Source organism: Amblyomma americanum, chromosome 7 (genome assembly GCF_052857255.1).
Source record: "Amblyomma americanum isolate KBUSLIRL-KWMA chromosome 7, ASM5285725v1, whole genome shotgun sequence".
Taxonomy (NCBI): domain Eukaryota; kingdom Metazoa; phylum Arthropoda; class Arachnida; order Ixodida; family Ixodidae; genus Amblyomma; species Amblyomma americanum.
In genome coordinates, this window is record NC_135503.1 from 151,931,255 (window position 1) to 151,948,506 (window position 17,252).

The window sequence follows — 17,252 nt, forward strand, 5'->3', positions numbered from 1 at the left end:
CGGCTTACAATCATGTAAACGGTCTATCCACTTTGGACAATTGCCTCAGTACTGCTTTGTCACCACAACTTCTATACAGACTACACCCAGGCAGTTTGGGCACTACGCCGTATAGCCAGTTCACTGGGCAGTGCTCATGTGTGTCACATGGTGGAATCATTTCCATGCCCTGTGCGCTGTGTGGGCTGAACGTACAATGAGCAGCACTGCACAAGCACATAGTGCCTCTATTAAACTGGATGTGACACACACCTGCTATACGTTTTAAAGGCTATCCGCAGGAGAAACAGCACTTCTACAGCAAGGGCCTCTCTCTGGTGCTGCGTGTGAACATTAATTCCACCACGTGACCTTCTTGGCGGTCACATGGTGGAATTGATGACCTGCTTTGAACTGATGGCCCCATAATTCAAAGCAAAACTCCAACACTCCACAGCTGCTGACGGATGGCACAGACTAGATGTTGCAACATGCAGAGACAAGGAAGGCTGAAAAAACAGGGCATAGACAACCACTGTCAACCACTTATTCAATTGTCTATGCTTTTATTAGGAACCTTGAACAACCAACAAACCCAACCGCCAGTCTGCTAAGGATCAGTGCTCACTTAAGAGTTCCAAGCAAGGCCACGTTGGGAGGCTGCTCCTTTAGATGAGCTCTGGGTGTTTTTCTCTGAGTGTTTGCCCCTTCACACGCCAAGCAGCCTACAAGGCCTTAGCACATTGGCTTGCAAGAACGCTCCTGGAGAGTTTTGCACAGGCTGATGAATGCTACATGCACTGTACATGGGTGCTGCCTTTAAAGTGGTAGGCCCACCGGGCGACCACCTGACAGTCCTGCAGCCACTGGATGCTGTTCGCCAAATGATGGCTGCAGAAAACTGATGAGGTGCATTGTAGAGGATGATTTGTACACAGGGCCCACGTTCCACCACTGAAGAGTCTATTTACAAACCTGCATAGCAAATGTCACCCTTCTTTAATCTGTGCCCTCTCACTGCTCTTCTGTGCAACTTTCACAAATATGACATACACATGCTGAATAACTTATGCAAGACAGAATACATGCATAATTTATGCAATTTCCCACACTGTTATTCACCACTTTCTCTTTTGTTGTGATTTCTATGACTGCAGTGCTGACAAAGGCCATATACTTTTTGGTAACCAGGCAGGCCTGCTCTGCTGCCAGCATTTGCCCCAATACATCTATTCCTCAAAGTGAATCTTCTATTTCAATATCACATGTACTGTGGTCTTTGCATGCTCGTTTACATTTTACAAGTCATGTAAGTAACCAGTGAAAGTTAAAATATCACTTCATGCAAGTTGGTTCATGTTGGCATAAGATGAAATCTGCAAGGACAATGCCACTTTGAGATTTATATTTTTCCTGTCCTGTTTTCCGACAGTACTTCCTAATTTAAATAGAAATCCAACTAACAGTGCTTCGTGCATTACAGGGAATGCAATATACACAGAGCAGTACAGCTGTAGCTAAGCAAAAAATTGCACATTCAGATTGTACTTCTTCACAAGCCCTACATTTGCCCTCATAAAGAAAGTATTTGTGTGTTTAGAATGAAGAATGGAAAGAAAATTGTAAATGCAAGAAGGCTCAAAACTGAAGGGATTAAAATGAAAAAGCAGGTGAAAAGAAATGAAAAAATGCTAACTCTTAACCAACCCTTAGAAGCCGAACACGATAGCGTTAAAAGTCAATTAGCCCTTCTTCACAACTCCACAAGCACTGTTATGGTATGTACACACCGGTCTCAAAGCCTCTTTCTTGTTGAGAAGTGCTCCTTCGCTGCTCCTCTACTCCCATAACCATGTCATGCAAACTTCACATGACTTGACACGGCAGCCACGGAGCAGTGGAAACTTTCCACACATTTTGACTGCTACGCAGCTGGCACCCCAACAACCCCTTCACTCTCCATGCCTGACGTTCTATCTCACTCTCATTGCTTTACTGTGGTGTGATGTCACTACCGCTGCCGACCAATCCTGAATTAGCAAGACAACATGCACGACTTGTCCTCCGAATGTTAGCTCCAACTTTGTTGCGTTACACTACCTACATTTGTACACAAGCGGGCAACACAACAAAAGCATAAGCAAGGCTTGACAGCTAAAATGCACTGATCTGCAGTCAAATAGATTTGTTAAGGTTGCTGCTGATAGCTCTGCATGGCTCCAGTCATCACCTAAATGGCAGGTAATAAACTTAGTGTAGAATTTATTTGATGAAGAGCCTAATAATATTCAGAAAAACTTGCTCCTTAACTACAGCAAAGATAAAGACAGGTGAAGCAAATCCCCCAAAGACCAGTTTGGCCTGCTCCTTGTTTTGCAAGCCTGAGATCTGACAGCTATCATTTGCTTGCATTTATTGTGGAAGTTACGCAAAACATTAAAATTCCACAAATGCTGTGTTATATAAAAAAATTAGATTAGCATTAAAACTAAACTAATGCCACGTTCTAAATGTTTAAATTAGAAGTAAAAAAAATTGAAAGATTTTTGAACCATTTTGCACCATAAGCACAGTAATTATACCCTTCAGCTGACAACAGATCTCATAGGCAGTGCCTGCCATAGATATTGTAGCGAAGGCTACTCTAGGCTAGTCAGTGGTGCATTTTGGGTAAATATCCCTAGTCACTACTGCCCCTGCAGTGCGCCATGCCTTTCCTCACAATCCAATTTTCAATTTCCTCTTCCTGTCTTCGCCCTCCCTCCTTTATCCCTTCCCTTGCAGTTCACTCAGATATGTGAGACAGTTACCTTGCCATTTTGTTTCCTCAAAAACCAAACAAAACAAGTCAGCCACCAGCAGTTCATTTTCACGAAAGGAAAGGTGCACAAATGGATCTGGCTCCCTGGGTCAGTGGACACCTCAATCTCACTTTCATGTACATGAGTGTGGCCTGGCGAGGCAGCGTTGGTGTCCAACTGCGAAAACCTGCTTTGATTGTGTTTGTTCCCCACACTACACAGGCAGCCTGCCACCCTGGAAGGTGGCAGTTAATGGTTGATCACGAGAGGTTGGTCTCCCAATGAAGCTTTGGCCTATTGCTGCAGTGCCACGTGTCTGCCACAATGGTCAGTGCTAATGCATGCAGCCTGCATCTCTCTCTCACCACCACCACATATCTCAAAGCAGAATGCGATTGAGGCGTCCACTGACCCAGGAAGCCAGTTATGCTCCCTTCCTTTCCTGAAATTCATAGGCGAACCTTGCCAACCCCAAACACAATGAATGCCGACAGCTTTCACTTTGTTTATACTGGATTAGCTGAGCTAATCCACATTTATTTTTCAGTAAACTCAGCCCCAGAACTTGATCAGAAAATTTTACATATTACCGATCCACCATTGCCACTTATGGGATATCTTCATCATTGCAAAGCACAAGTGTGAGCCCAGGATATCAATTTGAAGGCGGTCACATGAGTTGTGCGTATTAACCATACTGTACTGTAGTGCTCTAGTGTCGCTAACATAGCCCCTTACACCTTGCAAGTGTTGAGTGTTGACTAAGTATCGTGCTCTCAAAATCTGTGACAGTCTGGCGCTGCAAGGTTACTTTACTCATTTAGCAAAAGTAGCACACGTGTTGTTCAACTCAAAGTTTACAGCACCGTTGCTCGATGAAACACCGATCGTGGACGAATAGGAGCAGTGGCCTCACCTCGCCACTAGTTGCGTGCGACAGCAAGGCCAAACAATGTGTGCTCAGCCTCTCCCACGAAAGCCTTCATTCAGCACACTTTGGGCAAAGTTCATGAGCAGATTGACGGTGCACTCACTGGGGATGCGCCGGCGACGCCGTCAGGAGGAAGTGAGGCCATCCTGCAGGCGAAGCCAGGTGTCCCCTAGCGCCCGGGCGAAGTGGTCGTCCACGGTGAGTGCCGAGCTGGCTTCAGGCGGCCCGGCGAACAGCGCCGTGTACTGCGAGCCCAACGAACGCCGGAAGTGGGCCTCGACTGCGGGGTCCGGCTGCTGCTCACCTGCCGGCCGCGGCGGCAGCTCTCCGACTCCGTGGGGCTGGGCGGCGGAGGCGCAGCGCCGTATCACCGAAGGCCGCACACGCCGCATGTCTAGTGGCTGCGGTGCGTCGTCCGCCGCAGGCGACCGCCGCGGCTGCTTCTCGCTGGGCGGCGCCGACGATGCTGGAAGGGGCAGCTTGCGCTTCTCGGCGGCCACCACGGGCATTCTGCACCTGCACAAGCAGACAAATTAGCGCGATTCTGAACTTTTCAACAACTCAATAATGCAGCTGCAATCATGTGTTTCACTGTGGCTGACAGCACATACAATTATTTATTCTGGCAGATGTGATGTGAATTAACAATGATTGAAGTACCTATGCCAGCGCTGCTAAACACCTCATATCCATCATGTGTGCACCCTTGGTCAAAAGTAAACTTAGAGCCCGAAGGAGTTTTCTTCTGGGCCACGCCGTGTAGCGTTATGCGTCATCAGCATTTTGGATACCTTGAAATAAAAAGGAACTCCAGTTTTGCCCCTCCATATGTTAGGACTTCCACTGATGCTAAGAGACACGGCTTAGAGGCAAATCCCCCTGAACTGTGGACTTTTCACAAAGGCTGTACCTTAATTCTTTCATCTATTGCAGTGTCATCCTGTGCAACATCTTCTTTTCTGTTCAACAAATACTCATACTCTGCATTTTACAGTGCCTCAAATTAGGTCTATACCAGGAAAGCAGTCAGATTCTTACTCCAGCAACAACAACAAAGCTTAAGGAAGAGACTAATGCTGCCTTATTAAATATGTAAATAACAAAACTAAAACGGCATGGGTCATATCACTTTCTGCACCAGAGCTAAATAGGGCGTCGAACTTGAGAAACTGCATTAGGAATTCATAATGCAAAATCTTCCATGTCTTATCAGCATCATAAATGCGATGCAAACAGCTGAAGATGCGAACAAAACAAGATCTCAGCTGAGGGTGGCTGAATATTAGAGCAGTATATTTGCACTGCATTGCCATGCCTTTTTGAAGACCATGCTTTGAAAGTGTGCTTCCACCTGTGCTTCCTCTCCAATATAGCTAACATTTTTGCATTTCATTTGATGCTGATGAACCAAGGGGTGTTCATTATTCCTGGCCTACAACTTTTTTTATTAATGTCTTGCATGCAATAGAAGCCCGCAATGACTTCTTTCCCAGGAGCAAGTCCACCTGCCACGAGGGAATTACAGTCTCTGCATGCATTTTAAAGTCAGTCTGCAACCCTGCAGCTTGAATTTTGGCAAAACTGTTAAACGACGCACACCTCACATCCGACAAAGAGGCCACCAGTGCAGTGAGCCTCTGGCAATAACAGATATCTTCATTCTTAGACTACAACATAGTAGAGAATAGTGCATGCATGGTAAAAGTGCTAGTGGGACCCATATCAAAAGGATGAGCACATGCAAAAGAAGTCATTCAAAACATTTACGCAATTGTATAACATCCCTTGGGTCCATCACCCAAATATATAGCTCTCCAGAACTCAAAGGTTACCATGTGTTCCTCATACACGCATTGAAACACACATTTTGAAGAAATGCAACAACAGTCATAAGCATATATAGCTACTTGCATGATCAGAGCCACCAAAATCCTCCACTGCACCCCTCATGCCGTGCCCATGAAAGAAATCATAAAATAGCAACCACTTCTTGTGCACAATAAATAAGAAATATCCCTTATTTTTTCACAAAAATCAACAAGCACATTATAAAAATCTACTTAGATACAGTAATAATGTGGTGGTGGACAGTTATGTGTATGCTGTCTTGACAGTAACTGCACCCCTGGGAGATTTCTGTGCCATGCAACATTCACATGAAAGCTGACCTAAAGGTGTTATCATAGGAATGGGAAGAAAAAGAGGGGTCTTTATTGAAGAATACAGACTTTATCAGGTGATTAAAAATGTTGACATGCTATAGTCCGATACAACTCAAGGACAAAGCGCGGCAGATGCCCCTCAAAGAAGGCCTTCCAGCCACAGTTGATCTGATTAAGCCGTGGCTATTTCCCATTCATCTGCCACCCCCTGCGATTTCACGCTAGCAGGTCAAAGGGATTCGGTCAATGGAGAGAAGATGCCATTGTCTGGAGGGGTATTGGTGAGAGAAAGGTGGTAAGATAAGGCTGCAGGAAATAGCTACGGGCATTAAATCGGGGTGAACGCATGCAAAGGTGAATGCAAGAACATTTTAAAATTTGTGCCTATCAATACAATCCCAGCATAAACACTGCACATAATTTCAAAATAATTCTGCTCAGGTAACATTACTTGCAGCAGAAAGTTAAATAAGCTGAGCAGATCAATAAAGGTGGCGCAGCTGTTCCTGATCATTATGTGGCAAATCATTGATTAAAGACAGCATGCTGGCAGAAATCTAAAGCAAAATGTCATGTAAGAAATCAGAGTCAACATATCTTTTACCCTGTTATCTTTTGGCTTCTTCCGTCAGGCCCATGGCCAGGGCAAAGGCCTCTCCTATCTCTCTCCAGTTAACCCTGTCTTATTCCAGCTGCAGCCACCGTATCCCCGCAAACTTCCTAATCTCATCCGCCCGCCTAACTTTTTGCCTCCTCCTGCTATACTTCCCTTCTCTTGGAATACAGTCCATTATTATTAAGGACCATCAATTATCTTGCCTTTGCATTACATGCCCTGCCCAAACCCATTTCTTTCTCTTGATTTCGACTAGGATGTCATTAACCCACTCTGCTTGATTTCGGTCTCTTAACGTTACACCTGCCATTTTTCTTTCCATGGCTTGCTGCGTTGTCCTTAACTTAAGCTGAACTCTTTTCGTTAGCCACCACGTTTCTGCCCCGTAGGTGAGTACCGGTAAGATACAGCTGTTATATATGATTCTCTTGAGAGATATTGGTAAAGTGCCAATCATAACTGGAGAGAACCTGCCAAATGCGCTCCACCCCATTCTTAATTTTCTAATTATTTATACAAATACTTTATTTCAACATCAGGCATGTTAGGGGTGCACCAAAAAAGCCTATGACTGGCTTGACAGAGGGGCGCACCCCTCGTACATAAAAACCGGCAGCAACAGAACACGGACAGAACAATAAAAAGAAAAGACTACAATGCATAAGTAAACATTATATTCAATAAAAAATTTGTGAACATTAGTGGACTCCGATCTACGGTCACTACCTGCCCTAAGTAGCCTTATTCCCTTGCCACTTCTATCACCTTGCTACCAACTGCAAACTGCTGTTCCCTTCCGAGACTGTTGAACATTTCTTTGGTTTTCTGCATATTAATTTTTAGAGCGACAGTACTGCTCTGCCTTTCTGACTCACTGATCATGTTTTGCAGTTTGTCTCCTGAGTGACTTAGCAAGGCAATGTCATCAGCAAATTGCAGATTACTAAGGTATTGTCCATTAACTCTTATCCCCAACTGTTATCAATTCAGGCCTCTGAATACTTCCAGTAAACAGGCGGTGAACAGCATTGGCGAGATCATGTCACCGTCCCTGACACCCTTTGTTCATGGAATATTTTTGCTGACTTTATGGCGGACTACAGTAGCTGTGCAACCGTTATACATATCTTCGAGTATTTTTGCATAAGGCTCTTCTACACCCCGATTCCCCAGTGCCTATATGACTGCTGAAGTTTCCACTGAGTCGAACGCTTTCTCGTAATCAATGAAGGCTATATATAGCGGTTGGTTATATTCTGAGCATTTCTCTATCACCTGATTAATAGTGTGAATATGACCTATTGAGGAATATCCTTTACGAAAGCCTGTCTGATTATTTGGTTGATTAATGTCTAAGGTTGCCCTGACTCTATTAGCGATTACCTTCATAAATACCTTATTGGCAACAGACAGTAAGGTGATTTGTCTAATTTTTCAAGTCTTTGACGTCTCCTTTCTTATGCATTAAGATGATGTTAGCGCCGCCGCGGTCACTCAGTGATTTTAGCGCTCGGCTGCTGACCTGAAAGACACGAGCTCGATCCCGGCCGCAGCGGTTGAATTTCGATAGAGGTGAAATTCTAAAGGCCCGTTTACTGTGCAATGCCAGTGCACGATGAAGAACCCCAGGTGGTCGAAATTTCTGGAGCCCTTCACTACGGCGTCCCTCATAGCCTGAGTTGCTTTGGGACGTTAAACACCCATAAACCATAAAATGATGTTAGCATTCTCCCAAGCTTCTAGTACGCTCGAGGTCATAAGGCATTGCGTATACAGGGTGGCTAGTTTCTCTAGCACAATCTCCCTGCCATCGTTCAACAGATTTGCTGTTACCTGATCCTCACCAGCTGCTTTCCCCCTTTGCTCCTAAGGCTTTCTTTACTCCCTCTTTCGTTCCTGGCAGGATATTCCATTGCTGTGTGATACTGCCTGCCTCATCTATGTCATGATTACATCGGCTACTCTGTAGATCTTTGACTGCGTTAACTATCTTATCAATATTGCTAATGCATACATCTGATTTTGCGCCTCTTCACATTTAGGCCACCTCCATTCTTTAGAGCACGCTCGATCCTATACATACCAAACTTCCAAATATCAGTTACCTTGCACAACTAATTGTTAGCTAAAACATAAAGCCTGCACAAACCATGAAACTTGTTACGCTTGCCATCTATATACATCAACACGAGACTGGGCGCTTATGACAGCGATTTCAGATTAGCCATCGTGACATTATTGAATGGTCACCAATCTCACTTTTACAATAAAATTAAAACAGAGAGAACACACATAAAGCTAAGAAATGCCAAAAAAGGTTGCTTCCTCAATGCCAATAGATCAAACAATCAGTGCCTGCATGCAGTCCATCATTTCAGTTCAAGCCGTCTCAGTTGCCTGCAAAACTGCACCAATAAGTACCATCCATGCATGTTCTGCTGTTGTGACGCTACCACCAAATGAGTGGGTAAGGAGACAGCTATGTCTTTCAGAACCCTGCTGTAGTGCAAATAGCTCTCAGTGATTACAGCTCGACATTCCACTTCAAAAGCATGCGACTTCACTCCAAACTGTTTCATTACTTCCAAAGGTCACGCTATGGTTGTCTATCTTCGCAGAGATTCTACACATGCATTTTATGAATGCAGGTCAAATGGCACATGCACCCCTGGGATACACTGAGCAAATACCGCACGTATATATGTTCCTGTTTGATGCCTGGATAGAGGCACAGAATCGCACTATATGGCTTTGCACTTTTGTGGGTGTCCACTACACAGCTAAGAGCAGATGGAGTACAAGGGGGTAATAAATGCTTGCTATAGCAACTTAATTCGCATGGCCCCGTTATAAGTTCGATCGACGGGATGTTTGGAAGCCACTAGAGTCGGCCATGGGCATAGGCGGGCTCCAAAGGTGGCAACAATCAGCAAGCCCACAGCATACACAGCATATCATGCACAGGCAACTGATTCACTTTTGGGACGGGCGCCGACCGAGAGAGGGGGTGCCGCAACGTTTCCGCAGCTGCGCTAGGCAGCCACCGCTACCTGTCAGCGCAGAAAGCGAGTGTAGCGGCCCTGCGTACAGCCTTCGGTCAAGCTGTCAGCTGACGGGCAACGCGCGGTGCCCGCGCCGGCCGATGCGCGGACCCTTCGGAAAATGCGGGCACGTCGCGATCGGCACAGCACGCAACGCGGTGACAGCGTTCACTCACGTTTCGTCCACGCTGCGCAGCATCGATGATCTCCCGGCCCGGCGATGAGCGGCGCTGGGCTGCCGCGGTTCAGACAAAAACAGCAGCGCGCATTCCGACTGCAGAAGCACGCGTGGTATGCCGCGCGTCACGTGATAAGCGCAGCGTGCGCCCATTGGCGGAGCCGGCGCAGGAATGCGCATTCCACCGCCGCCGCCGCCGCCGCGTTCTTGCGAGCCAGTTCGACGGCCCAGGAAGCGTGCCGTCCGTTAGGTGAAATATGGAGCAAAACACAGCAGACGCCTCTCTTCCTTCTCGGAATGGGCGTGCGAGCTGCACAGCACGCTGCCCTCACGTGGAGAGCGGAAACTCGAGCTTGTGGTGTGAACTTAACGGAGCAATCCTTGAGCCGTCTGCTTTACTCGGTGAGATATTCCGCAGGCACGAGACCGAACAGAGCACTGACACGCAAATTTCTTGTGCACTGGATACTTGCGGCACCCATTGCGCTACCGCCTCCATATATGGAAAATGGGGAATGATGCGGAATTAAACTAATTTGCGTTAGGTAAGACTAGAGCCTGAAACGCAACCGCTGAAAAAATTTTCGAGAAAAACGGGTACGAAAGAGTAGTTTCAGCAGTGCAATCATTTCTACGCATTCGAATTCATCTGCCAATCATTCAGTAACAATAAAGGCTGTAGTCTTTGTGGTTACGACAGTTACGCGCAGGGCTAGTAATTCCAGCGCGTGTTTGCCGCGCAAAGCTGCGCACCGTCGGTATCGCTAGCTCAAAATAAATATTTTTGCAATAAATTCATTAATTATAATTTGGTTGGCCTCTACTAGATGTCGCCGTACTCGCGCACGCCATAGACTGGCTCTATGAAGCTTCTTTTGGTGCAGGAGACAACTCTTACGTGTGGAAAAAAGCATGGTAATGGCAGCTCACACATTTCAAATAATAATGAAACTTTGCAATGGCGCATCTTCAGGCTCACGGTAGTCTCTTTCCAGTCCACAAGGCCAATAGGTAGACCAAGCTTTGATCTTTATAGTTTAGTATTCCTATATCCCCCTAAAATGACCGATGGAAGCTGAAAAAAAGTACTCCAGGTCATTACAGTTAGAGTACCAAATTAAATCATACTGTGAGGTCCTGTGTGCATCACTTGCCGGTTTAGAAGCACAGATTGTCCTATGGTAAGCAAATGCAGCGCGTTCATCTCCTCGAGCAGACAACGCGAACAACGCATGGCATTAAAATAGAAAAAGTAAGCTAATTGCGAGTGGCAATGCAATCTATAGAGCACAATTAAAGTGAACTAGTGTAGCATAGGTTCAAGCAGTACTGTACTATAGTAGTTGTAACGCAAGTTACGCATACAAGAAAAGAATGCGACTCCGCTGTGCCCAGCGCTGCGTCCTCCTTTGTGTTCCTTCATAGTTCCTGTACAGATTCATTTACGTTAACAAGTTTTTTTTTCTTCTGTAATACACCTGTCAGAAATATGGCGGTCATTAACTACGTCACTGCAGCGAATTATTTAGCGTAATTTTCAGTGTGGCAGTCAATGTCAGCAAACAACGCTGAGAGCCAGCATGGCGGCGCCCACATTTGTATTAAAGCCGGCAGCATTGCTTTGACTGTGACAAGATCGGTGACCGTCATGCAAGCCCTGGGTGCTGCCTTAATGACTAACAGCATGTCACTTCTTCTCGGCCTGGGCTCAGGCTTGGGCTTGGGGTGGTTGCTGGGCGCAAGGTTCGGACTGAGTGGTAGCCTGTCGAGGCTTCTGGGCAGCGCGGGCGGCGTGGTGCTTAAGGACATTGGCGAGGTGCGTTTGCGCGCGCTTTATGTTCTGCTTTTGTAAAGGGAACGTCTCCAAAATAGTGCGAATATAGGTAGGGCTGCGCGGCTATATGCAGTCGTGCGGAAGATGACGCGTATCACTTTCCAGTTGATTACAGCTAGAGACAGACTGAAGCGTTGCAGGCATATTTGCTCGCAAGTAAAATAGACGAGCTTTAGGGTTTGGTCGGTGTTTACGTCCCACACCTACACTAAGGTGTGTGAGGCACTGCTAGCGATGGGTTCCGGATTAATTTCAATCGCTCGGTCCTCTTTAGCCTGCACCAAAATTTCGGCAGACTGGCATTTTCGAATGCGCATGCATATGCTGCTTTATACAAATGAAAAGTGAAACCTTCCACTAGCACCATGGCATCTGGTCTGCATATCTTGCTTCCCTGTCAGTAGTGATCAATGTGTGGGTTTTCTTTTGCGCTGTTTAGTGCCATGACAGGCTAGTCACGTCTGTCTTTTTTTGGGCTCTCGTGTTGTGTTGAATGGTTCTGAGCCTGTATGCCATTTTCTGGACCTCTGCAGCAGTGTTGGTTTGCGGGTGTTAAAGCATGACTGGCTCCTGCAAACGTGCTAGTTCTTCACCACTGCGCACCAGAGCTGCCATCAGGCTCATTCTAGTGGATGTGTGCAGGGTGGCATGGATGAGGAGGGAGAGTACAAGCTGGTGCTGGTAGTGCGCGGTGACGTGAAGATGGAGAAGGGAAAGGCAGCCGCCCAATGCGCACATGCCGCTGTGCTTGCCTACAAGCAGGCCCAGAGGGACACACCCAAAGCTCTACAGCATTGGGAACGCCAGGGGCAGCGGAAGGTAAGTGCTGAGGTTGCTGCTCACTGAGTGGCCATTGTGTTGGCCTTACTTAGCCCTGCCTTTCCTACTGGCTTTATGTCGATAGATCAGCTTTTATTTTCCATCAACGATGGGGGAAGACGAGGCTAAAAGCTGCAACCGCAGCTTGACTGGTCCTCGCCTCCCTACATAAAAACAACAGGTGACACGTGAGAGCAGTAACATACAAGAGAGAGCATCAGAGACACAGCATTTATTATGGGAATGTACAGTATGGATAGTGGCTTATAAATATTAACAAAATGTGAGGCTCATCAGAAATATGAAAAACACAAAATTGTTTACATGGTAATGTACGTACAATGGAGAGAGGGGGATATAGTATGAATAAAATCAGTCAGTAGTGGGGATTAAGATATCAAAATTTTCAGAACCATGGAATGTGGTGAAACACCATGCATCTCTTGCGCATTTAAAATTACAGTGCAGTTGCATTCAAACACGGTGCCCAAAAGAGGAGTGTGTTAATACATTCTAGGCACATGCAGCACTCCCCCTACCAAGAAAAAAACAGAAACAAAAGAACACCGCCAAAGTGAGATGTCAGTTCATGTCTTGCAGTTTCTGTTGCACTAAGAGCTGTGATTGGTCCAGTTTTGTGATTGGTACCAACGTGAATTGCCGACTACTTAATAGGCCTCCAAGCGTGCTGCTTATGTATTGAGGTGCTGGTGCACGAAGCCACCTCAGACCCCATATCTGCACTCCAGCTACAGTTCACTAAGGTGGCAGGCTGGGCATGTTGGTGATTCATGATGAAAATGTGCTGTGCAGGGAAAGACGAGGCTTGTGTGTTCCACGTGTCTTCCTCGTGTCCTCGTTTTTCTTTGGGCTGTACATTTTCATCATTTCATCCAGCTACAGTTTTGGGGAGTCCCCCAAGCTGAAGTGGATTTGTGATAAGGGAGCAATTACTCATTTGCATCCACCCAAGTGCAGCCATATGGCTTCAGAGGAAAGCTATACAACTTCCACAGAAACTTCGCAGTTAAATAAAAATTCGTCCTGGTCCATGGTTCCAAACCTGGGACCGCCACTTCACTGGAATAGTCGCTGTACTAAATGAGCTAATCAGGAGGGAAAACTTATGGTAGGGCGAGAGCGAGTTGATCAATAACTCAAAGTGGGAACAATGTTGGTCAAATGTTTTAGGGGAATCCCCTAAGATGAAGTAGGCTACAGGTTGTAAAGGGAAGGCTAGAAGCCACGTATAGTGGCAGTTGGGGCTTGGTGCAGGTTCATTCGGTCTACTGGGTAAGGGTTCTGTTCCGAGTGTAATGGTGAACAAGGGAGGACGGTCGATTAAGGAACTCTTAGTTTTCTCACAGTGCGCCAATTTTTCTTCCTTAAATAAAAACATACCACGCTGAAGTGCTAAAAACTGTCGTATCACTCGAACAATTAAAGGTATTGCTTTTCATGCACTGCCATGTAGAGCCTAAACCGATGCAGGTGGCTAAACCTCCGCCTTGAGTGGTAGTTCTCAGCACATCATGATTGGGAACAACTGCATTGCTGAAAGGCTGTCATTTGGCAGTCTAATACGCCTGCCACACGGCCGACTTGAACTCCCTTGAATTTCTTTCACCCGAATGAACACTAAGGACTTTTGCCTCAATGGAGTTGTTGCCGTAACACAGCCTGTAGCAAGCTTCTCAGAGGATCCGCCAGGGGGCCACTAGGCATTGTTCATTCAGTACAAACTCATAAAAGAATAATGTTCTAAACAACAGACATTTTTTTGTACCTCTTTTTTTTTCTCACAAAATGCAATTGTCACAAGAAAACATTTTTGCAAAAAACAACGAACATGTTCTCAGCGCAGTGCTTTCGTCCACTCTGCTGGACACCATGTATGGCATTTTTCAATAACTGTGCAGTGGATTGCGACTCCGCGAATTTTCTGCTCTGTCGCTTCGCTAGTGGAGATTCTGTGGGTTGCATGATTGCGTCATCCATCATGGCATGGAGGAATGCTACATAGCTACACACACGCGGTGCGAGCATGCATGTGGCAGATCAAAACAAACAAAATGGCATAGTCAAGGCAAGCGTTCAAGCGCCTAGTATGAGAGTATAGTGCAATTGACAGAATTAAACGTCTCTAACCAAGCTGAAGTACTTATTTTATGCGATAATAACTAACATGGTTACTAGTAAAGATGAAATTGTTGAAGAAAAACACTATTTACTTACTCAGGAAGTAAAGCACATTGGAAACGAGAGTACTCCCTTCACCCTTCGATCTTCTTTTGCCATAGGAACCTCTTCAAACTTCCTTCCCTTAAGTACTGCTGTGTGACATGGCACGCATCTCCCTCGAGATAAAGACTACCTTGGTTGAAAGGAGTTCAGCCGTTCTCGTGTAAGAGGGGCATAACAAACTTCAGTGAGACTTCTTCGACCAGGAGACATTTGCAAAACATAAAGCAATTTGGCAGCTTGTGTAGTCATTCAAGTGGGCTTAATATGTGAGCCTGAACTCCTCAAAGAAACAAACCTCATCAAATACTTTCGAAGTCAAGGCGTAACTGCTATAAAATGCATCATATTCAGATGCAAGAGCAAAGAGACCAGTATGAGGCATCCAGTATTTTCATTTTCATCCTCCTTGCGTCAGTTAATGCCGAATTCATACACTGCAAAATACAAGTACACATTCCAAACTCTTGAGGGATTTTCAAGTGCCAGAGGTGTGGCAATGGTAGCCGGATATAGTATAGTGGCTCGGGTTTTGCAAAATGTATCACGTTGCACAACGGAAAACTGCGGCATCAATAAACATGTGTGCCACTTGCGGGCACTCTCACCCTGTGTACTCTTGCTCTTGGGCAGTTTTTTAAGCAGAGAAAGATGAAATTGATGGAATACATCACTTATCAAGAACCTCCGAGATGAGCATGCATATTCCTCCTGTGCTGATGAGTGGGGAGGTGTCCCTCTTATCCCATGTGCAGCTTCAAGAGGTTAATGACAGGATGCCAGTGTAAACTGGCTGAACCTCACTCCATCTCAGCCCCTTTTCACCGGCTTTCTCGAAGGACCCTCTTTTGAGGCACCCTCATGCCCCACCTCATTTTGCGAAGAACCTTCCCCCTCCTGCAACTCCTTACAACTGAAGCCGGTAGTGCCTCCAAAGCCTAAATCCTCTGAGGAGGTTCTTGCTAGCATATAAGCCTTTTCAGTGTCAAAAGAACGACACCCTTTGTTGGGAGAAAGAGGTGATTTCTAGGGTGACTCCACATGTACCACAGTGCTTTTGCAAATGTCTTTTTGTTTTCACCTCTTTACTCTAATGCCTACTGGGAAATTTGTTCCTATTAAAATAGATAATAAATAGCACAGGACCAGGGGGAGCTAGCGAAAAAGGAACTGCAATTACTGAAAAATACCTACATCAAGCCACTGCATAAAATCTCCTGATACCCATTCTTTCTGTATGTACTTATCAACTTATACACTATCACAGTGGAATTGCCATGGTGCCATGCATATTGTAATGAGGTCCACGAAGGGAGACAAGCAAACAAGGGAACATGATCAGAATATAGAACAATTTACCAAAGCACATTAAGCTGTGCCCATGTCATACTTGTGACTGACGTGCATATTTTTTGGAAAAAGGAAGTACATGAAAGCCAAGAAGCTGATGGAAGCATTTTTTTATCAAAAACAGCAGCTTGTGCATAAGCGAAACTGAAATGCTACTGTATATGGCCAAGAAGACATTCATTCATCATTCTTTATCATGTTGTCCTTGATTTATAGGTGACATGTCTGCACATGTGATAATAGAAGCTATATGCATAGGTGTCGTGGGTGCAATAAACGAGTTGAAAGGGCACTTCGTCCTGTCATCTCCCTTGTGTTCCATCCTGTTTATTTTGGTGCCTTTGAAATCAAGAATGTACCAACTAATCCAGCAGCAAGCTTTGTCAAGATATATGCCGTATCAGATGAGTGCAGGCCACACTTATTTTGACCATAAAACAGTGCTGAGCAAGGATTAGTGTTCAGACACTATGCTGTGTTTAGAAAGGTAGCAAACATGGTACTGATAACAGTGTTGCTGTAACGAACTGGGGCGTAATTTTAAGAGCTACATTCCTCTGGACACTCTTCTTGAAGCAGTGGCAGTGTGGGTGCAGCTGATGGCTTGCTATGCTAATGTCTTTTTATTTGCACCCTTCCTCCCGAGCTCACATCCGAGACTTGATCAGTTCCCACAGCTCTTTCTCACACTTGATGCCATGGCTGTTCACAACACCCATGGGGCTTTGTGAAAAAACAGTTACTCAGGGCCAATTAAGTGAAAAACTCTGGATGCTGCAGATGTACACTCGTCAAATAAAGGCCACTTGACTTTCATTTAGCAAATAGGAATTCTTCGTGTATTGATTGATCTCTTGCATCTACCAAGTTGCCCCTTGAGTACATGTGGGAAGTAACTGAGGGTCCATGCAGTACTGATCATTTTCTGTCACTCTGTAGCCTAACTAGGCCCCGGAATTCTAGGCACTAAAAGTTATGCAAAATAGGCAGGCAGTCAGGCATTTGGGGTATAAAATAAAAAATGGGCCCCTGAAATGCAAAACTAGATAAATTAAGTAACTTTTTGTAATAAACACATTAAATAACACTTTTAAGTGGGCAGCAAACAAAAGTAGTATGAAAGGGGCTCCGAATAAAGTTGCAGTATGCTTAGGATGTTAAAGGACGCCGCTTCACAAATATCCTCCAGCAAGAATTTTTTTTACTGCGTAATGTAGAAGCTGAGTTATCTGTAGTCAAAATTTGAATTTACACGTCTTCGCGCCTTTCTCTCTCCCCTTGTCACTTTTTGTACATTGAA

The 17,252-nt window shown here is 45.4% G+C and overlaps 2 protein-coding genes across 2 annotated transcripts in view; one reads left to right on the top strand and one right to left on the bottom strand.

The window, feature by feature from the left end:
• Positions 1-494: 494 nt before the first annotated feature.
• Positions 495-9,985, bottom strand: LOC144096687 (uncharacterized). Its single transcript, XM_077629528.1, has 3 exons — positions 9,707-9,985; positions 3,815-4,227; positions 495-954 (listed from the first exon to the last, which is right to left on the bottom strand). Exons 1-2 carry the CDS (start codon positions 9,886-9,888, stop codon positions 3,837-3,839), a joined length of 573 nt encoding a protein of 190 aa, XP_077485654.1. The 5' UTR covers positions 9,889-9,985; the 3' UTR covers positions 495-954; positions 3,815-3,836.
• A 1,279-nt stretch (positions 9,986-11,264) lies between these two features.
• LOC144096689 (peptidyl-tRNA hydrolase 2, mitochondrial-like) overlaps positions 11,265-17,252 on the top strand; it is a 40,368-nt gene continuing 34,380 nt past the window's right edge. The window contains exons 1-2 of the mRNA XM_077629529.1: positions 11,265-11,524; positions 12,185-12,361. Coding sequence (XP_077485655.1) covers positions 11,357-11,524; positions 12,185-12,361 — 345 coding nt within the window. The 5' untranslated portion in view covers positions 11,265-11,356. The remainder of the gene's footprint in view (positions 11,525-12,184; positions 12,362-17,252) is intronic.

What these genes read in the sequence shown, in the direction of transcription:
- LOC144096687 (XM_077629528.1), bottom strand. Translation starts at nt 9,888, where the DNA reads ATGCGCATTCCTGCGCCGGCTCCGCCAATGGGCGCACGCTGCGCTTAT. An exon ending in CTGCGCAGCGTGGACGAAAC is followed by an intron (nt 4,228 to 9,706) that starts GTGAGTGAACGC and finishes CTGCTTGTGCAG; the next exon opens with GTGCAGAATGCCCGTGGTGG.